The sequence below is a fragment of the Quercus robur genome, chromosome 4 (assembly GCF_932294415.1).
Source record: "Quercus robur chromosome 4, dhQueRobu3.1, whole genome shotgun sequence".
Taxonomy (NCBI): domain Eukaryota; kingdom Viridiplantae; phylum Streptophyta; class Magnoliopsida; order Fagales; family Fagaceae; genus Quercus; species Quercus robur.
The window spans coordinates 25,123,007-25,146,333 of NC_065537.1; the positions used below are offsets into that span (position 1 = coordinate 25,123,007).

The 23,327-nt window shown below is 40.9% G+C and overlaps 1 protein-coding gene across 1 annotated transcript; it reads right to left on the reverse strand.

Annotated features, from left to right (window-relative positions):
• Window positions 1-14,895: 14,895 nt before the first annotated feature.
• Window positions 14,896-16,463, reverse strand: LOC126721620 (formin-like protein 3). Its single transcript, XM_050424669.1, has 2 exons — window positions 15,888-16,463; window positions 14,896-15,807 (listed from the first exon to the last, which is right to left on the reverse strand). Exons 1-2 carry the CDS (start codon window positions 16,461-16,463, stop codon window positions 14,896-14,898), a joined length of 1,488 nt encoding a protein of 495 aa, XP_050280626.1.
• Between the last annotated feature and the right edge of the window lie 6,864 nt (window positions 16,464-23,327).

Genomic DNA, 23,327 nt, shown 5'->3' on the forward strand with positions numbered 1-23,327 from the left:
CTTAAATATTTCTAGTTCGACCCCTTTTTTTTCTATTCCAACATTTGTAGCATATAAAAAAGAGAGAATTGGTAATCCATTCATACTTTATTCCAGAATACCCATATTTTCCCTAAACATTGATTAGATATACAATATTCTGATTCCCATCTAAGCAGCAAGAAGTCTTTAATACATTAGATGTTATTTTTTCTAATTTTAGTTTCCTCCAATCAAACAAGAATAAGATTAAGCCTTTTCACAACTCTGTCAACTTCTCATTGCGTCATTAAGACCCCTTGTATTTCAAATTAGCCAATTCTTACCCCCACAGAAAGGAATAAGAGGAGGCCTATCCTTAAACATTCATGATCCCCGAAGTTTGTATCAATCCCCTCTTCAAAGTATTCACCTTTGTTTAAGTACTACACTTTAAGGCTTCCTCAATGATTTCAAGAATAACAATCTATTATAGGAAGCAGTAGATTTTCTTTTAGATGCCTTTTTCATTTCTTGTGTTTCTCTTTCAAAATTAATCTTTTCCTCCACCATCAATTTCTATAGTGATTGCCTTGTTTCCTTCTTATTAGGCATCCACTTTTTTCGTACTGGACTTCCTTGATCCAAATGTAAATTACTGCCACAATTAGTTATAGAGTAGCCAAACATCTTGCATTTAGAACTTTGAATTGGAATTCAGGGCAATCAATACCAACCATGAAGGAATCCTGTCACCCATACCTACCTCAATTTTAGTCGGACATTCACTATTAATATACACATTAACCAAGACTCATACAACCTTTTATTTGCCTCTGTGATACTATTTGCATAACGAGACCTTCCAACCCCACTTACTACATGACCCAGACAAGTAGGATTCCAATATTCTACGAGAAGAAATAGTATCTTGATCTAAAGAGGAATTGTTTGGAAAGACAATTTTGAGTAATTGCATCTTGCAACCTTGCAGGTGGGAGTTGCCTTTCTCTAGATTCGAGCCTCAAGAATATGTCCATTGTTTCAAATTGAAGAGATGGTGATAAAAGGAATGGTTTTTAAGGAATGCATGTACAAGATGTTGATAAAAGAACTAGATAGGAAGAGTAATTAACTAGTCAAGTTGCCGCACAATGTGCAGTACACTCATGTCATTACCTTGTTATTAGTTTCCTCCAATATTTTAATAATTTTCCATGTAAAATATTATAATTTTCTATGTTCTATTATATAGAAAATAAAAATAAAAAGATAACAAAAGTGATGTAGTGATTTGAATATATCATCATACTATATGTGTTTACAAAATTGAAAATTGCATGATAAAGTGATTGATATAGATAATCATATTTTATGCCTACTCAAGAATGCAAATATCATTTTGAAAAAATAAAAATGCAAATATCTTTCAATTATTTTTTTTTTATATTCTTTATTGTGTGTTACTAAATTTATTCATTTTTTGTTGGACTTTTTTTCAATTGTTACAAAAAAATAAAATAAAATAAACCTGAGCAAAAATACCATATTTAAAATAAATTGTTTCTCATATAAATCATATTGGAATTTTATTATACTTAAAATAATGAATGCATTGCTCAAAATAATTAATATAACAAAATAAATGTATTTATTATATTAGTAACCTTTTTAATATAACAAAATTAACACATATATAAACGTTTAAGATTAAGTTTAGTAAACTCACAACATTTATTTTTGGATGGTTTTTTTTGTCAATTGTTAACAAAGCAATTAAACATGAAAAAAAAAATCTCATATTCTATATCAATAATAATAATAATTGTAATGACGCAATTTGAGTCCTAAGTCTAAAAGGTAGAAGGATTTAGGCCCAAAGAGCCCAATACAATGAATTTGTAGAGAGTGAGTTGGAAAACTAGGCTTTAATGAGTTGGATAGCAATTATAGTGGATCCAAATGACAATAAAGTAAGAACAGACATGTTTTATCTAAAGAAAATCATCCTCGGCACAATCTGAAAAGATCAGTTCTTGTATATATCCTTGAATTTGGTTACAAGTACAGTTCTTATTGCTACAGTATTTCTCTTTCAATTCTCTAATCCCCTCTTCACGGAGGGTCTCTTACATTATATAGTTCCCTTTAGGTAATCTTGGCCCTCCATTTGTTGATCATCTAGGCCACTACTGAGTGCTTATCCCATCGAATACCCTCTCAAGCCCTCTGTGAGTTGGGGCAGTCAAGGCAACACTGTTCAGGGGTTTTCTCCACATAAATGCAACTAGAGAGTTAGCTGTAGAGCATTTAATGTGGTGGTAGCAACTTTCTCTTAAATATTTCACAGTCTTCCTCTGTCCTGTTCCTTCATGATACTTATCCTCAACAATGGAATTGTTCGGAACGTTGCCCTTGATGACAGACCGCACCTTCTGACCTCGACTTTGCTTAGCCGAGGAAGAATTCCTCCTCGGACCACTTTTTTGGACCATCATGATCAGTCCTCTCCTCTTTACTCACCAACACAGATTCTTATGACAGTATTTACCATCCTCGGACTGCTTAATGTCCTCAGACTAGGCCCTTGACCCAATATATACATAAATATATATTCCCAGGCCTATCACCCCTACAATAATAATAATAATAATAATTGTGGGGCCAAAGAATTTGACAACCCCGGCCTACTTTATACTAAACCCAAGGCCCACGCTGAGGAGGAAGAAATGGCCAAGGACGAACAAAGAAAGCCCAGATAGCCTAGAAACGTTGCCGAGGACAATCATGTTCTTGGCATTCTAGATCCCAAAAGGAAAGAACGGCACGCCGTCAAAGGCAGCCTCCCAGAGCGCCCCCAGAAAAAGGACAAGTATAGTAGGACACCCATGGGGGTATGGTGTAGGAGCAATTCAAAGAAAAACTGTCACCTTCGCATTAAATGCACCCAACTAACATTCTGGCCGCATTAATGAGGAAATGACCCCTGAACAGTGTGGTCTTGGTTGCCGCAACTCCCACAGCTTGAACTGGCTAGATCCCAATAACAGGGCAACTTTCCTAACCCTGAGCATGATCGAAGTGAAGAGAATGGAAGGTTCCGAGAGGGAAGTGCACACACCACGTAAACTAGCAAAAGTTATTCTCGTATAGGCAATCACGTGCTCCAAAGACGAAATAACAACCGGATCATGCAACTAGAAGAAGTTAGGAGTCATGTATCCCAGAGTTAGAACGATAAGCAGGTCATGTAGTGAGAGATAGATGATTTGAAGAGAAGGCTACGCCATGCACAAAGAAGGCGATCTCATTCTAGCCTTGACATACCCTCCGATGATGAAAGTGACGATGACTATAGGCAAAGATCGAGAACTCCCCCAAGTGAGACCTTTTCTCACGAAGAAGAGCACTACTGGAGGCGTAAGCGTAAAAGCCCATCTCCTAGGGGCTTGGGAAACGATGCCATGAGCAGGGCACTGGATCAACTCTCCAAGTCACCTTTCACGCACCACATTGAAGGGGCCACACTTCCTTGACGATTCCAGCAGCCAACCTTTGCCATTTACGACGACAAAATAGACCCCGTGGAGCACGTGAGTCAGTTCAACCAGAGGATGGCTATCCATTCTAAAAATGAGGCGTTGATGTGTAAGGTTTTCCCGTCTAGCTTGGGACTTTTGGCTAGGGGTGTCCACGGGTCGGGCCGGGTCGGTTTTGGGCCCAAACCGTACTCGATCCGGTTGAATTTGTTTTTTATATTTGGGACCCGTATTCGACCGAATATCGGGTCGGATCTGACATTTCGGGTAATCGGGTTGTCCGGGTTGGAGTCATCGGTTTCACGGGTCTGGGCCTCAGATTGAGCCGAACTTTTTGCCATTGTTAAAATCACAGAAAATTCACTTTTTTGGGCCTTTTTACTTAATTAATTTTGAAATTTTGAAATAGAACTTCCAGCATAACAAAGCTAGACCTATTGGGCCATCAGTCAGGACAAATCAAAAAGGCCCAAATAAGGCTTATTCATTTTATCACCTGTGATCAACACAACACACCAAAAAGTCTCTGTTATTTTTTAGTCACTTGTGATCTGAAACAAGAAGCACCTATCAATCCCAATACATAATCTTTCCCACATTAAGAACAAAAAATAAACACAATCAACTAATCTGTAATCTGTAAAACACCACAAAAGGCACCTAGGCAGTAAACTGCTCAACACCCATAAAACCTGCAAACCACAACAAATAATATTTCCAATTTTCCAACAATAAAATAAATCACAACAGAATACTATACTGCAATATTCCAACAGATATATATACTTAGTAACATAAAGGCAGTCACTGCAAGTTTTTTGGGCAGTAACCCATAAGGCAGAAAGCTTGCTAGTTATACAATGTTTCAAGCTATATAATTAATTACAACAATCAAATACCATAGGTATTTCCAAAAAATAGCTTTTCCAAAGCATTGAATGACTACTCTATAGTTTATAAGTCTATAACTAATAGAAAAGAAAACCTATGAACTAAGATTTCTTTTCTATAAGTATTGACAGTTGAGTATTGTTACAAGTTAGAAAAGCAATATGTCCAAAAAAGCTTCCAAAATATTCCCAAAATGCTGCCTTCTTTACAAAATAATTTACCATCCTCCTACAATAGACAAAAAAATATTCAACAAACAATACATTAGTACCAACCAACTAGTAAGGAAACCAAGTTTATAATAGTAAGGGGCTATAAAGGCAGAATCATACCAAGTCAGTGATTAATCATCAATGCTAATCAAGAGTCGTTTGCCTGAAGTGGAACCCTTGCTTGAGCTGGTATTTGCTGTTGGTTGTTGATTTAAAACTAGAAAAGAATAGGAAATAAACACAATAAACACAAATAAATTAAATTTTGCTTGAATACATGAAACATTCAATAAAATTAATACACTAAGTTTCAGAATTTAAGCATATTACCTAAGTCAAGTAACTCCTCCTCCAATGCCTCAACATCATCCCTTGACTGGCGATGAGAAATTGGAATAGTGGCTTGAAGCCAATTTTGTGAACATACAAGGTTTTGAACCATGAGAGGAGATAGTGCACTTCGAAATGGATCAACAATTCGACCTCCAGTGCTAAATGCTGACTTAGATGCAACAGTGGAAACCAGCACAGCCAGCACATCCTTAACTACTTTAGACAACACTTGGTACCTATTACAATTGTCCCTCCACCACTCCAATATCTCAAAATTTGCATCCTTTCTACCATCACAGTTTTCAGCCAAATACCTCTCAAGCTCATTACTACAACCTACAGATTGCTCAACTTGCAAAAAATGTTCATATCGAGAGTGAACCATCACATATGGATCACTAGCATTAGTTTCTAATTCTGTCCTCTCACTCCTACTTTGATCTTGCACATTTGGTGAATGAATAGAAGTGTAAAAATCATACAACTTAAACAAAAGGTCTTTCACCTTATCAACCATCACTTCTGCAACTGCATTCCCATAAATTTCAGAAAATGAAAACTTCAAAAACCTCAATTTTTTTCGTGGATCAAAGACCACAGCCACATACAAAAGAGGATTAATTTTCTCCCCTTCCCCCCAATACTTCTCAAACTTAGTTTGCATGTTTGTGGCTGTGCTTTTCAAGAGAGTGTTTTGGGATTTAACTAAATTGGAAATACTCTCCTGAATAACAAAGATCTCATCATAGAAGGCATTTGAAGTAACATACAATGAACCAGAAAATTTCTTTGTTGCATTATAAAACAGCCTTAAGAAAGTCACAAATGCCCTACAATTTTGGAAACCAGTCATACATAGAGACCCCAAACCACCACTATCTTCCTTGGTCCTAAAGTACGACAAATAACCATCATCTTCAAAATCCATTCGGAGGAACACTTTCTCAAATTTTTCAGTAGTTTCTAACATGATATAGGTCGAGTTCCACCTAGTAGGTACATCTAGACTGAGAAGACTCTTGGACTCCATACCTAACCTCTCCATAAAACTCCTAAAAGTTTGACTTCTATTGGGTGAGGACTTCACATACCTCACAGCTTCACGCACCTTAGCAACAGATGCATCTATCTCTTTTAAACCCTCCCCCACAATGAGATTTAGGATATGGGCACAACACCTCATGTGCATGTACTCATTTCCTAAAACTGCCCCATTCCAATCTTTAGTCACCCTTTGCAAAAATTTAATTGTTGTTAAATTTGAACTAGCATTATCCACCGTTAAGGTGAATATCCCATCAATACCCCACTCACGCAACGACATCTCAATCTTTTTACCTATATTCTCCCCCTTGTGGTCTTCAACTTGACAAAAATTTAGAATTCTCTTATGCAATTTCCAAGCATCATCAATAAAGTGACAAGTCAGACACATATAATTTAAATTTTGAATAGAAGTCCACGTGTCCGTAGTGAGACACACCCTACAACCCTTCAAGGATTTCCTTAGCTTCTCTCTCTCACTATTATAAATGCCAATCACATCCCTAGCCACAATTTGATGAGATGGGATATCCTTTAATCTAAGCTTAGGTTGTAAGGTACTTACAAATTTCTTAAACCCATACCCCTCGACATACCTAAAAGGCAACTCATCAATTATAACCATTTCAGCCAATGTCTTTCTAGAAGCCTCAACAGAAAAGGATGTTGACACAAGGTGGAATCCGTCTTCTCCATCCTTTTTGGGTACAAAAGCTAATGTTTTCTGCCCTCTAACTACATCCTCTCTATTAGGGTTCTTGGGACATATTGGCACATGAGCTAACAAATTACTAGTACCACAACTCTTACTATTAGCATTATAAGATTTTTGACAATAATTACAGATAGCCTTAGTTTTACTAGTATCACCCTCACCTATCTTTACTTTTTCAAAGTGACCCCAAACAACAGACTTTTTCCTACCACTACAACCACCACTAACAGGAGCTGTCATACTCACTTGGCATGGTGGAACTGGGGGCAACTCAGAAGCAGCAGCTGCTTCAGCTTGGGTAGCAGCAGAATCTTCAACTTGGGTGGGAATAGCACCATCATCTTCTATAGCAGCTGGTGTTTGGACAGAGGGTTCATTAGTGTTGGTTTCCATGACCTAAAAAAACAAAGATACATATTAGCAAACTAGAGTAACAAGTATAATTAATAGCTTTAATAATAATAATAATAATAATAAATAATAACCACACACACCAAAAAGGAAAACCAGTATCCTGGAACCACACATTTCAATAAACATAATCAAAAGAGATTATTAGAAAGAAAGATCACATATCTCTTCTTAGCAAGATCACAGATAACTCAATGAAGTAAATTAATTAGGGACATGCAAGATCACAGATCTCTTCTTAGCAGTGACAAATTGCATGATCATACTAATCACATCATAACAATCTTCTCATACAAAGCAAGGTAAATATTCTAAAACTTTAAAAACAAAGCAAGGTAAACTAAAACTTCCATAAGATGCTATAACCAAAATGTTAAATAAACCTTGTCTAATTTGGGCAGTACAGAACATACAAAGCTACAAACTAATAAAAGCAAAATCAAAAGCATCTGCAAGCCACATTAATGCAACTCTCATGAATTAAATTCAAAAGTTTCCCTTTCAACATTCTATTAATCACATCATAACAATCTTCTCATACAAAGCAAGATAAATGTTCTACAACTTTAAAAACAACTCACATGAATTACATTCAATAGTTCCCCTTTCAACATTCTATTTATCATTTAAATTACTCTGCCCCTTTTGTAAAAAGAAATATCAAACCACCACAATCAACTAATCACATCATAACAATCTTCTCATACAAAGCAAGGTAAATGTTCTAAAACTTAAAAAACAACTCTCATGAATTACATTCAATAGTTTCCCTTTCAACATTCTATTTATCATTTAAATTACTCTGCCCCTTTTGTAAAAAGAAATATCAAACAACCACCACAATCAACTAATCACATCATAACAATCTTCTCATACAAAGCAAGGTAAATGTTCTAAAACTTTAAAAACAACCCTCATGAATTACATTCAATAGTTTCCCTTTCAACATTCTATTTATCATTTAAATTACTCTGCCCCTTTTGTAAAAAGAAATATCAAACAACCACCACAATCACTACATTCTTTTTTTTTTTTTTACTAAATACAAAGGAAAGCAGAAACCATACCTTGAAGAAAACCGTGGGTGTATGGGTTTCAAACTTGAGGGCAGATAATGATACTTGGATTCAGCTTTCAATCCTGAATAAAATTAAAACATGATCAAAATTGATTAAAGAAAAGAACAAAGAACAGAAGTAAATTAGTTAGGATCTCTAAATTTTAAATACAAAGGAAAGCAAAAACTACCTTGAAGAAAACCGTCGGTGTATGGGTTTCAAACTTTAGAGCAGATAATGATACTTGGAGATTGGAGTCAGCTTTCAATCCTGTATAAAACTAAAACAAGATCAAAATTGATTTAAGAAAAGAACAAAGGACAAAAGTAAAATAGTTAGGGTTTCTAAGTTATTTTTAGTTAGGGTTTCATAGTATGAACAAAGAACAAAAGTAAAATAGTTAGGGTTTCTAAGTTATTTTTAGTTAGGGTTTCATAGTATGAATCTGATTTTAACATTTGATTATTTGATTTTAACATAGGGTTTCATAGGATTATTTGATTTTAACATTTGATTTCCATCACAAATGAAACCAACGAGACTAACAAAAAAGAAAGATGAGAAACAAAGAAAAATTACCTTACTGACTTCGTGAAGAGTACACGGGGTGAGGACTCCGGCGGTAGCTATGGAGAGAGGAGTGGACAGCGGCGGTGGCGCTAGGCGTTGGAGGCGGAGAGGGGACTGGGTAACAGCATTGGAGGCGGCTAGGGTTTGTTCTTTAGAATTTGGATTTGGAGAAGCAGTAGTTTGGATTTGGGGAAACGGTTTAGACTTTATAAAGTGTGAGATTGTGAGAGTTTGAGAGAGCAGGTAAAGAACTGAGAGTGTGAGACTGAAGAAGTGAAGACTGAAGAGGTGAGGAAGAGTGAAAAGGGAAGGAGAAGGCGTGAATGGGAAGCCATGTCCATGACCTGACCTCTGGCTCTGAAGTGAAAACTGAAGAAGAGTGAAGACTGAAGAGTAGTGGCTTGAATCCATTTGAGTCTTTGAGATATTAGATCTTTCCCCTTTATTTCTCACCGTTAGATTGGCTTTCCATCTTGTATTCTAACTGTTGATTAAAAATGGGTTATTGTGCCACTGTGGTGACCGGTCATTTCATGCCCAGTTGAGTCAGTTTTACTCTCATCAACACCCTTCATTTTAAATTTTAATTTGAGATGAACAGCTGATATTTATGTTGGGAACGTGTGAGGGAAATCTGGGGCTGGCATTGCTGATTTGCTGGGATGGGCTGTCTGGCCACATGTCAAATCTACTTTTTTTATTATTATTATAAATAATTCGGTCGGTTCGGATTTTCCGAGTGAAATATTTTGAAACCCGGGTCCAATCCGAACTATTCGGATTTTTTAAATGCCAATCCGTGACCGACCGTGGAGTGGATTCGGAGCCGCCCGTGGACCTTCGGTTCGGGTGGTTTCGAGCGAGCGGGTCAGTTGATGCGGGTCCTTGGACACCCCTACCAATGGCGATGAGGTGGTTCAATGGCTTAAAGACGAATTCCATAGATCCTTATAGGCAGCTAACCCAAGCTTTTGGCTCCCGTTTCATCATAAACAGCAGAGCTCCTCGGCCCTTGAGCGCTTTATTGTCATTATCCATGCATGATGGAGAAACTCTAAAGGTCTACTCGGACAAATATTGGGAGATGTATAATGAAATGGACGACAATTTTGACGATGTCGCCATCAGCACCTTCAAAAACAGTCTCCCAGCCGAGCACGGCTTGAGGAAGTCTCTGGCTGGCAAGTCGGCCACCAATGTGCACCAACTGATGGATCGGATCGACAAGTATAAACGAGTAGAGGAAGACTAGCTGCAAGGTAAGGGAAAAGAGAAGGTTATCCCTCAGGAGAGGAGGGATTTCAGGTCGGACCGATATAACAGCAGCCGCCCGAGGAGAGATTTCGTAGGGCAATCCGAAGCAACCAACATAACACAGACTGTCAATATTGTATTCCGAGAACTAGTACATCGGGTGTTGGAGAAAATCAAGAACGAGCCCTACTTCAAGGGGCCGAATAAGATGGCGGGAGAGTCCACGAGGCGCAATCAAAACCTTTATTGCCAATACCACTAGGACTACAGGCATACCACGAAGAACTGCAAGAACCTTTGGAACTATCTAGACCAGCTAGTCCGAGAAGGAAATCTGAAACACCTTCTGCATCATCCCAGTAGTCACCAAGGCCAGACCCATCAGGAACCCTAGAGAGATACTACCTTACGGCCACCCGTAGGGACGATCAATGTAATCCTGGCCACGCTAGGAAGAATAGGCACGCACCCTTCACGAATGTTATCTGTGGCTCGGTGGCCTGCCGAGGAAACCCAGCCAAAATCGAAGAGGGCTAGAATGAACTTTCATCCAATATTGAGTTTTTTAGAAGAAGACAAGATTGGAACCATCCAACTCCACGACGATGCGCTGTTGATCACTCTCAGAATCGGGGACTACAATGTGAAAAGAGTGATGGTGGATGGTGGCAGTGGGGCCAAGGTTATGTACTCCGACCTCTACAAGGGGCTGGGGTTAAAACTAGAAGATTTGATGCCCTACAACTCTCCTCTGATGAGCTTCGACGGGAAGCTTGTCATTCCAAAGGGCATGATTAGGCTACCCATCCAGACCGACCCAGAGATAGTGGAGGTGAACTTTATCGTGGTAGACACTTACTCTCCCTACACAGTTATCGTTGGTAGGCCCTGGCTCCATACCTTAGGGGCTGTTGCTTTCTCATTGCATCAGAAGGTGAAATTCTCGTCAGGGGACCAAATTCTCTAAATCTGTGGTTGCCAGTCCACGGTAAGGCAGTGTGTGGTGGCTACCATCTCACATCGGTTCGATGCAGAGCACTCGGCCTTTGCTAAAAAGAATTTATAGCAATCAAGGCCCCAGTTTCGCCTCTTGATACAGCTACCGAGGAGGCGAAATGCGAAGATCTAAAGAAGATGGTTATTGGTGGTGACCCGAAGAAGTTCTTTTAGGTAGGGGCTCAGCTGCCTCTTTAGGAGAAGGAGGAGTTAATTGAGTTTCTCAATAGGAATATTGACGCATTTGCATGGGATGCCTGCGATGCTCTCGGGATTGATCCAGCCTTCATCTGTCACCATCTCAATGTCAACCCGTCCATCACTCCCAAGAAGCAGCCGCCCCGTCGCCCATCAAGAGAGCACACCGATGCGATTAGGGACGAAGTGGCAAAGCTTAAGCGTGCAGGGGCTATCAAAGAGGTTTTTTACCCCGAATGGTTGGTCAACACCGTGGTGGTCAAAAAGAAAAGTGGGAAATGGCGGGTCTGTGTGGACTTCACGGACCTAAATAAAGCATGCCTAAAAGACTCGTTCCCTATGCCTCGGATAGACCAGCTAGTGGATGCAACAGCAGGCCATCCTCGAATGAGCTTCTTAGATGCCTTTCAAGGCTATCATTAAATGCCAATAGCCCTAGAGGATCAGGAGAAGACAGCCTTCATGACACCAACTGGGAACTATCACTACAAGGTGATGTCGTTCAGTTTGAAGAATGCAGGGTCCACTTATCAAAGGATGATGACAAGAATGTTCGAGTCGCAGTTGGTCAAGAGCATCGAAATCTATGTCGATGATATGGTGGTGAAGAGTAAAGTGGTGTCCGAACATCTAGGAAACCTCGGCAGCACCTTTGGTGTCTTAAGGAAGCATAAGCTGCACCTAAGCGCTTCCAAATGCTCATTTGGCGTGGGATCAAGCAAGTTTTTGGGCTACATGGTTACTCATAGGGGAATTGAGGTTAACCCTAACCAGATCAAGGCTATAAATGATCTAAAACCACCACAAAATGCCAAGGAGGTCCAAAGGCTTACTAGAATGATTGCAGCTCTGAATCGATTCATTTCCAGGTTGGCGGATAGATGCAGACCATTCTATCTCTTGATCAACAAGTGGAAAGGATTTGAGTGGTCCGAGGACTATATTGTGGCCTTCCAACAACTCAAGGAATACCTATCCCGACCACCCGTCATGTCCAGTCTTGAAGCCGATGAAGTCCTATATGCATACATTGTTGTGGCCCCCCATGCCGTGAGCTTAATGCTAATACGGGACGACAATGGCCTTCAAAAGCCAGTCTATTACGTGAGTAAGTCGCTACATGAAGTTGAGATCAGATACTTACCCCTAGAGAAAGCCATATTGGTCGTGGTCCACGCTACGCGAAAGCTTCCCCATTATTTCCAAGCCCACACAGTAGTTGTTCTAACCCAACTTCCCTTGAAGTCCGTACTTCGAACCGCTGATTACACTGGAAGGATCCCCATATGGAGTACAATCCTGGGAGCTTTTGACATCAAGTACATGCCTCGGACCGCTATAAAGGGCCAGGTCCTAGCTGACTTGGTGGCCGAATTTGCTGAACCACTAATAGAAACAGTAGCAGAGGAGCGCAACATGGATGGGAAATCGGTTGGGGTAATCTCTACACCAGGACCCCCATGTTGGAAGGTGTACGTTAATGGCATAGCAAATCAAAGGGGGTCCGGAGTGGGGCTAGTCCTAATATCCTTTGAGAAGGCTATCATAGAGAAATCCCTGAGACTGGGGTTCTCGGCCACGAATAACGAAGCCGAGTATGAGGCCTTGTTGCAAGGAATGGCCATGGTGCAAAAAATGGGAAAAGCAGTGGAGATGTTCTTGGACTCGAGACTAGTAGTGGGCCAGGTAAAGGGAGAGTTAGAAGCCAGAGACGCAAGGATGTAAGAGTACTTAAGCCAGGTCAAATGCTTGCTGTCAGACTTTGATCTTTTCTGCCTGTCACATGTCTCCAGAAGTGGAAACACTCATGCAGATTCATTGGCCATGCTTGCTACCTCCTCGGCAGGGGGTCTGCCTCAAATTATTCTTGTCGAGCATCTGGATAAAGCAAATGAAGTAGCAAAAGGCATGGTCCATATCCATGAGGTTAGAATGGGTCTTAGCTAGATAGACCCTATAGTGAGGTTCCTCAAAGATGATGTCCTGCCTGAGGAGAAATTAGAGACTGAAAAAATACGAAGAAACGCCCCTCGATTCTAGTTGTCCGAGGATCACAAATTGTATAAGCGCTCCTATTTTGGGCCATATTTATTATGTATTCACCCAGAAGCATTAGAGTTATTGCTTGAAGGGCTGCACAAAGGGATTTGTGGGAGTCACACAGGAGGAAGATCTCTGTCGCACCGAGCTATTACCCAGGGATATTGGTGGCCGGGGATGCAGAAGGAAGCCCTGGAATATGTTAAGAAGTGTGACCAGAGCCAAAGGTTCGCCCTAAATATTCATCAGCCAGGAGGGGTCCTCAACCCTTTGTCCAGTCCATGGCCATTCGCCCAGTGGGGCCTGGATATTGTAGGCCCTTTCCCAATGGCGGCAGGAAATAAGAGATATCTGTTGGTCGGCACAGATTACTTCACCAAATGGGTTGAAACTGAGCCATTGACAAACATCAGAGATGTGGATGCTAAGAAATTCAGCTGGAGAAACATTGTTACACGATTCGGGGTCCCTCGTACCCTCATTTCAAATAATGGACTCCAATTTGACAGCAAGGCCTTCAGAAGATACTGCTGCGAGCTGGGGATCACTAACAGGTACTCAACCCCAGCTTATCCTCAAGGAAATGGGTAGGCTGAGGCTGTCAACAAGATCATAGTCAGTGGGCTTAAGAAGAGACTGGATGACGCCAAGGGAAGATGGGTAGAAGAGTTGCCACACGTCTTATGAACTTATCGGACTACACCACGGCGGTCAACAGGAGAGACACCTTTTACCATGACCTATGGGGCCGAGGCTGTTATCTTTTTAAAGGCAAACTTCCCAACGCTGAGGAAGAATTCCTTCACGCCAAACAATAATGATGAACTATTGGGGATGAACCTAGACCTGATCAACGAACGAAGAGAAAAGGCAATGATCCAGTTGGCCTATTACCACTAGAAGCTCAAGCAGGGATATGATGCCAATGTGAAGCTTAGACCGTTAGCACCAGGGGACTTAATGCTGAGGAAAGTTGTGGGTGCTGCCAAGAACCCATCCTGGGGAAAGCTTGGACCCAATTGGGAAGGACCATACCGAATTACTTTAGTAGCAGGAATAGGCGCATACTACTTAGAAGACTTAGATGAAAAAGTTGCACCTCGTTCATGGAATGTAAATAACCTGAGAATGTATTATTATTGAAAAAAGCATTTCTCTAATTCAAATTTTCAGTCCATTATGGTTATATGTCTTGTATTTTTGGCAACCGTCTAAGTACTAGACAGAACCAAAGTCTTGCATGGTCCTCAGACTCAAACCTGTGGGGAAACTAGCTACTTCAAGAAAATCTAAGTTGCGAATATAGCTTAAGTATACACTCGGTACCTCAAGTCATCTACTCAGTCCCCACCCCCTAAAAATATGAGTAAACGCAAACTAAATGCCCCCTTAATGCCGATGAGTTAGAATTTAAATATCTAATTTCAAACATGATATGTACATAGCCATTTTCACCCATTAGGATAACCAATTCATGAGACACAAGGTTCACAGTAATAACAATAGCAGTAATGACAATAAACACATAATGTAAAAAAAAAAAGGGAGAAAGGAATTTCATACATTTAGTCTAAAAATTTAATTACAATGATCCAATATCCTTAAAACAAATAGAAGAAAAAAAAAAAAAAAAACTAAAACTAAATTAGAACTAATACAAAAGTTAGTTGGGTCGCTTACTTCTTCAACTTTATCTTGACCCCTTCCTTGGGAAGCTGAGTAGGAGTGACCTCAGGACCCTTGGAGACATCACCTGGGGGAACGGTCTGAAGGGGCTGAACCAAGAGAGCCGGCTCCTCGGCATGAGGGGCTTGAGCACCGGTTGTAAACTCAGCAGCCTCTTGGGGCGCTTCAGGATTCAAACTTCCATGTGTTTCTGTCGCCCCAGGAAGCTCACCCTCCTCGGCTGGCTCATTAGGAGTGGTTATGGCCAGAGCAGCCTTAGGTCGAGTAATCTCAACCTCCTCTGGAACACTCTTAGCCTCGGAGCTGACAGGGGCAGTCTCCCGGATGGCCGGAGGGTAGTATACATTCTCCACCTTCCACAGATCGGATGAAGCCTCAACCCCAGCTTGTTTGAGGGCTTCATTCCAAACCTGGGAGCAGTAGAGCCTGCATACCTCAGGGACTTGAGCCTTGAGAGTGGCCTGGGTCTTAGTCACTCCTAAGTCATAAGCCTCCTCCTTGACTTTCTCCTTGGAGCTCTCGGCCTCCGTCCTGGCGAATTCCGCCTCTGTCTTAGCCCTCAAGGCTTCATCCCTGGCCCACTCCGCGACGCTCTTGGCCCCCTCTGCCTCGGATAGTTTCTTCTTTAAATCATTGATCTGCTCCTTGGCAATCTTTAACTGATCCTCAGCTTCGCGTAAGCGCCTCGTTTGGTCTTCGGCCTGTCTCTGAGCGCTAGCCAGGCCTGATTCGACGCTGTCCCTGGCCCTTGTCATCTCCTTCAGCTCCTCCCTTGCTTTCAAGAGATCGGCCTTGGAGTTTTTGAGGGTCCGTGTAGAGTCCAAGTGCTTGTCACGCTCGAGCTCCAGGGACTTGCTCTGCTCCTTAGTGTCCTCTTTTAGCCTGTAGGTGGCCTGGACAGCCTGCTAATTAAAACAAGCACACGGTAAGTTGAAAACCAAGGAACAAAGATCACTGGAGTCATAGGCGTTGGAAGCCTTACAATGCCCAAGTATCTCTTAATGTTGAGGAAGACCTCCTGCCTCCTCAGATTCCCCAACTCAGCCATATCGGTGGGGAGCAGCAGAGACCTCTCCAATGCGTCGGCCACGTAAGTGCCTTCACCCCCTTGGAAGGCCCTAAGGGAGGCGTTGTCCATCAATGGCTCCTCGTGGAGCATTGGGGCAGGAAGCCAGGCCTTGGGCGCGGATTGGGCGGCGACCTCTTTTTCTTGGCCATGGTGCCCAATTTTTAATTGTTTTGAAGCTCGTTGGGCTTCATCTTCCTCCCGAGAGGGGCGAGATTTTCCCCCATCCATGGGCTCCTTGCCTTTGGCAGCCTTTTTCCTTTTTGGGTCGGTGGGCTCAGGCTGAGGAGGCAGAATCAATTGGGGGGGAGGAGGAAGTCTAGATCGTGGGGATGATGGCTGTAATGGGGTGGAGGATGACCTGGTTTGGGCAGGCTGAGGCTGGGGTGGAGGAGGAGGAAGCTTAGATTGTGACTTCCCCGGCGTGTCCTTCCCCGGTTGGCCCTCAATCAGGTCGAACAGGCTGGTTGAAGGTTTTCTCTTAAAGCCCATTTCAGCCTAAGAAGATGTCTCTATTGATAGAAGATCCGCTTCAGCCAAATCAGGGTCGCCCAAGTCACCAGAGGATCCTCGGATAGACTGACTTGGTCAAATACACCAAATTCTTCCTCGGACGGACCCAAATCACCCTCGGCCTCCGCTGCTTGGTGGGATGAAGAAGGGCCTACCAACGGGATGCCTTTCGGGACGGGAGAGCCTTTAGGAAGCACAAACCCGTGCTCTGCTACGGTGATTTGTTGAAGCCAAGGATTGTTAGCTTTGATCACGTGCTTCGGAGCGGGGAACGATTTTTGAATGGGATTGTACCCTAGGATTTTGTGAGCGGCCCTGACTTGGTTGTCAGCTTCATTTACAAAAACCGCCGCTTTGAGAATAGTTTCTAAATCTCCCCGGTTGACCAGGTGAAAGTGCCGTTCAAAGGCGTGTGGATCTGCAAAAAGGAAACATGTTCATGTTAGTAACCGAACAGTGCAAATTATGATGGCGCAAAAGATTAGTCCTCTCCTACTCTCGATACCCCACCTGGTTCCCCCTCCTCTGTTGGGCAATGAAGGTCGTCGTGCCATTCCCCATACACAATGAGAAAGTCCTTGTTTAACCCTTTGCTGGTCTTGGGGAGGCACTAGATAAGCCGAACCTTATCGTCCCTCGACTTCATATAGTAGGATTTATCCTTCAGGTGTTGGAGGTTGTAGCACCAGTTTACATCATGATGGGTTAACCTTAGCCCCATTTTCTCGTTTAAAGCATCCACACAACCCAGGAACCTAAACACGTTGGCAGCGCACTGGGTGGGAGCTAATCGGAAATGCCTAAGGTAATCCCTCATCACTGGCCCCATAGGGATTCTCACACCACCTTCTATAAAGGCGATTAGGGGAATCACTACTTCACCCTCTTGCCTCCTAAAATGCCACTCCCCTTCTTCATAGTACCTCAAACCTACATTAGGGGGTATCCTATAATCGGCGATGAATTTTTCCATCGCTTCTTCGGCCTCAACCAACTTTTTTAATTTATCCATCCCTAGAAACGGCTAAAAAGACTCAGGGAAGGACGAAAGAAAGAGAGAAAACGCGAGTTAGAGAGAGAAGAAAACTTACAAAAATGAGGAAAAACTCCTCGGACAGGCTTTTTATGCTGGAAAGAGACTTGAGTTTGGCTAGAGGTTTGACTGAACTCAGAATATGTGCGCAAGAACGCTTGAGTGCAAATGTAAAGAGACAAATCAGTCCAAATTGATATTTATACCTCCCATTAAAAGTAACTGTGCGGGTTTTCCCGTCCATAAAGTTAAGGAAATACCCACCGTTAGATCACCATCGCACCGTTGAACGTGGGGAGCATAGAGTTGCCAGAATTTAATGAAGACGCGCTCCGTATACCAAGGCGCCAAGAATGTGCCTTAGACAAGTGAAGAGGCTCTGGCACTGATGGAAGACAGGACTTGACAAGCCATGATAAAGGCCCGAGGACACCAAAATCCTCCTCTCCGTCCGAGGAGCCGGACAGCAGGATTTTGAGGGGTTATTGTGGGGCCAAAAAATTTGACAACCTCGGCCCACTTTATACTAAGCCCAAGGCCTACGCCGAGGAGGAAGAAATGGCCGAGGATGTACAAAAAAAGCCTAGATAGCCTAGAAACATTGCTAAGGACAATCCTGTTCTCGGCATTCCAGATCCCAGAAGGAAAAAATGGCACGTCGTCAAAGGCAACCTCCCAGAGCGCCCCCAGAAAAATGACAAGTACAGTAGGACACCCATGGGGGTATGGTGTAGGAGCAATTCAAGAAGAAACTGTCACCTTCGCATTAAATGCACCCAACTAACGTTCTGGCCGCATTAATGAGGAAATGACCCCTGAACAGTGCGGTCTTGGTTGCCGCAAATCACAAAGGGTTTGGGAAGGTGACTGATGGGACGAGCACTAGAGTAATGACATGCATGATAAACAAATGGAGGGCCAAGATCAATTGGAAGGGGATATATAATGTGAAAGATCCTCCAAGAATGGGGATCGGGAAAGAGGTGGAAAAAAAGAAAGGAGAAGACGATAGCAATTTGCATGATCTTGGAAACCTTTGTAACCTAGCATTGAAGAAAGAAGAAGAACACTAAGTTCCTCGGACGAAGTGCCCGTGGACAGAATTTCATACTTTAGTCTATATCCTTGTTATTCAATCTATACATAACCGTGTCTATTTGTTGTAATCCTGACTAAGACCTAGTTCTTAAACCCATTCTCTATAAAATTATTGTATTAGGCTAGTTGGGCTTGGGTCTATTCATCCAATAGAAGAAGTGCTCGAACACAGTCCCTACAATAATAATAATAATAATAATAATAATTATTATTATTATTATTATTCTTCCAAATAAAAATAGTTTCTTATATAAAATTTATAAAAATAATCATATAAATTCCTTTAATATAAACGACTAATGCACAACTATAAGTAATCAATATATATATATTTACTCTATAGACTAATTTAATGAACAATTACTTTGATATAAATGCAAATTTTGTTTAGATGAAAGCTGTACGTGCAAGTTAAATTATCAAGCTTGTAAAGAAAGTAAGCTATGGATCTAACAATACATTTAAGTGCAAAATCTCATTAACAATAAAAATTGGAACTTTAACGTCTAAAGAATGTAAAGGCAAAACAAGGAAAGTAAAGAAGGCATGTGACGTACGTGGAAAACCCTTAGGAAGGGATGAAAAACCACGGTGAGTGAAGGACAAAATATCCTTCACTCTTTGAAGTTTTCTATTATGTGAAAATTTAAGGTTTTACACAATGTGATGTTCTTCCCAAAGAAAACCTTATTTTTCCCGCACTTTCCTATATAGACTTCTATCTTTCTCTCTATCTTTCTTGCCTTTTGCCTTAATCGCTCAGCAATATGTTCCTCTTATAGTACAAGGAATGTTGTTAGGTACACAAAAAACAAGTGTCAAGCCCTCATTCCCCCATTCAAACCCTAATATTGTTACTGTACTATACTATGACTGAAGGAGAGAGAAGACCCGTCGATGTCAGGGTAGTGGGATGAAGGGTGGCTTTGCTACATCGTGGGAGACAAGTCATAGACAAGGAAAGGGGCATCAGGGAGGTTAGGAGTGATACACGTGTCCTCAGCAGTAGTCTAGCACAAGCTCAGCCAATGAAGGGTGTTCTATAGCTTTTGACCATAGAGGGTCACTATCTCCCTTTTACACTAGTGCTGGGTGTCTATACTAGGCACATATTCCACTCTTCCCCAAGATAATCACACCATTGACATGAGCCAAAGGTACTCCCCCTTAGCCAACGTTCTTCTCCCTTTCCTCACAGTTGGTCCACGTGTAGGGTTTGGATTCAGCCATATCAGCACTCATGTTTGCCTTGGCTGTTGTAATGTACATTGGCCCCCTGATTGTTAATGGCATTAATGACCAAGGCCATTGACAGTCACATCTTTTCAGACTTCAATGCTCTTTGAAATCATGCCTTGTGACGCTCAAAGTTGGACACATGGCATATGCGAGTGCTTCTAGCCATTTTGGCGTCTCTTCATTTCCCGCACTTGGTAGACAGACATTAAGCTTCATAAATGTCGCGTCTTTTCACTTGGCCTTGGTTGTTGATTTAAAAAGGAAAGCAATCTTCCTTACTTTTCATTCCTTTTGTATTTACACCTCTTTTCTCCTTACACAGAAAACCCCCATTCTTAGAAAAATGTCCTATCCTTCTTCCACAGGTTCCAACTCTCCAAATAATGACTCAGATTTGTCGAGCATTGGCAATGCTCCCCCAATGGCTCTGAACCCTATTCCTCCTCTTCCTCATTTTCCCATATTTTCTTCCCCCCCCCCCCCCCCTCCCCCCTTCTCACATTTTCCTTCTTGAGGTTGGGGAAGCCCAACCTTGGGAGGAGGGTGACGAAGAAGAAGAAGAAGATTATGAATCTAAAGACCTTAAAGCATAGGTCGAGGAGGATGTTGAAGACCAATCCTACCACGCCTTCATGGGAGAGCTCCCAAGGCGAAGAGAAGGTGCAGAGGTTCTCAGACTAGTTCTGACTCAAGCACAGAGGCCTCGAACTCCTCGAGTGGCTTTAGCTTTGAAACAAATGAGTTAGATTCTTCAAAAGCTTCGGATTCTGGAGTGGAGGAGTGGGACCTTGGCCCAAACCTCCCATAAGAGGGTTTTAATGAAGACACCGACACTTATGGGCATCCTTCTCCCCTAAGTTGCCCGCCTTTAAACCTGTAATCTTTTAGTTTTTGTTTTTATGTTTATGTAAATAGGCCATACTATAGGCCTTAAGTTTGTAGGTTGTTTTATGATTTTTTTATTTTTTATTTTTATTTTTTTTAAGTGTAAAGAAAAGGGGTGATAGGCCACGACGGCCAAATTGAATGTAATCTTTTATTTATTTATTTATTTTTAATTTATATATATATAAAGAGATTTTGTTTTGATGTTCTAAGTAAAAGTTATTTGTATGTTTATTCTTATATTTCTCTTTTTAAAAAAAGTTAAAAAAAGAAAAACTGATTTGCAAATAGGGACCCCTTGCATAAAAAAAAAAAAACAACAAACAAGCACATCAGTTAATCAAAAGATAAGGTAAAAAGTGCAAAAGGAACTTGATTGTGATGGGTCACGCCTTTTCACGATTCCCTTAATGGCGATTTTTCGAAAATTGACTTAATATTCTGCTGTCATTTGGCATTTCCCCCTACCAACACATGTCAAAATTTTTGAAAATGTGGCTCACTTTCGAAAGACCCCTTTTAGAGGGAAAAATTTGCCTATAGTACATAAGGAGGGAAAACTGCTTCCTTCTTTCCATCATCCTCATTTTTTTTATCTCTCATTTTTTGAACCTAAATCTTAGAGTCACCACAGAAAAATCTCATAGGTGTCAAACATACTTTGAGATCTAGTTCTTCAAAAATCATGGAGCCCTCAACCCCTAAAATTAATAAACCATTGCTAGGGGGAGAAGAGAATCCTTCCATAGAGGAGCAATGGATCATTCCATCCTTCTTTGGAGATAATCTATTTGACGAAAGTTTTGACTGGGAATCTCTTCCTTGTTCTGCAAAACCTCCTTACATGGCATGTGGGTAGCTTGATGATTTTTTGACCATGGACCTAAATTTGAAGCATGTCCCTTGACTTGGCACTTATAGAGGAGATTTTGCTCCCACCACTAATGTGGTTTTCAAATCTCATACATTAGTTTCTAAAGGCTGGAGGAGTTGGTGTCAAAGAGTACTGACACATCCTCCCTTCATGGATATTCTGCAGAAAGTGCAACTAGTGCACACTGTGTTGGTGTTCTCCGGGCTAGATATCAGCAAAGACAGTGAAAACCTCATTTCCCTCTTATACCGCTAGAATTCTACTACCCACACTTTCTTCACAGGGTGTCAAGAAGATATGTTTTTGAGATATTAAGACTTCCCCTGTTTGGTGATGGAGACATGGCTAACATTTCTATGTCTTCTTATGAGGCCAAAGTTGTGAACTTTCTTAAGGATGCAGTGAAGAAAAATTTGAAGAAACCAATTCTAAAGGCTACAAGAAAGGGGAAAGCCCCCAGTGAGGAAGTGTTGGAAGACACTAGTGTTGGTGGTGATAAAGGCTTCAAGGCCAACTTTTAGGGGTGGATAAGATACTTCTGGAGAGAGTATGCTGATGGCGTAGATGAGGAAGCAGACACAGATTCTTTGAAAGAAGGTACAAACTTCGTTGTGGGAGAATGTAATTCTAACCCTTACAAAATTTGATATAAATGCAAATTTTGTTTAGATGAAAGCTTAAATAAAAAAAATCTCAAAAAATGCGTTCTTTCATATGAGATCTCTACTTTTATATATGCTAGCATCTAACCGGCACATTGTGTGGGTATCTTTTAATTAATTGATTATAAATAAATAGAATATTTTAATTGAAAAATGCTCCACCTGTAAAGCATATTCTCTATTTAAAACTAATTATTTAGATGTTTATTTATTATTATTTTTTAAATGTCAACATATTACTTCTTTATAAAAGGCTTAAACACAACTATCCTAAATGTAGATAATAATTTAATTTTCATTTGTCACATGAAGATATATGCAATGTTTAGAAGTTAATAGTTTTTATGGTTCATGTTTCACAAAATGTCATTAATTTAGAGTGTAAAAAGCTTTTAAAAAAATATTAGAATGAAAAAAAGGTTGTGAACGGACAAAATCAAACTTCAAACAAATTTTTTTTTTCCAAACAGACATCTTCTTGTTACTCCAAAGAAGCCGAGCTGTACCGAGATTTTTAAACCGTTAATGTAGGTCTTTAAAGCGCTAGTATAGACCCGATTGAGCTATGCTAGTGGTTTCTATTCCGGCAGTTTTTAGCGCTGGCCAAGAAGTGACATAATAGACCCGATCGGACTTTGATGGAGAAAAATGCCTTTACACCCTTGGACTTTGAGGCAGTGACAATAAAGAGCCTGTTTGGCCAAGGTTTTTTCATCACTCAATTTCCATCACTCATAACTCATAACTCATCACTCAATTTCCATCACTCATAACTCATAACTCATCACTCATCACTCATCACTCAATTTTTCACACTCGTTTGGTATCATCACCCAATTTCTATCACTCAATATTTTTCACACTATTTGTGGGCCCCATACCTGTCAGCCGATGCAGCTTTTTCTTTTTTTTTTTTTTTTTTTTTTTCAAAAAAAAAACCCAGAACTAAAGACCGAACAAGTGAAAAAAAAAAATAAAGTCAAAAGATGGTCAAAAGTTGCGGTTGTGGGTCCCCTATGTGTGTTTAATTACAATATTGCCATTGAGTTATG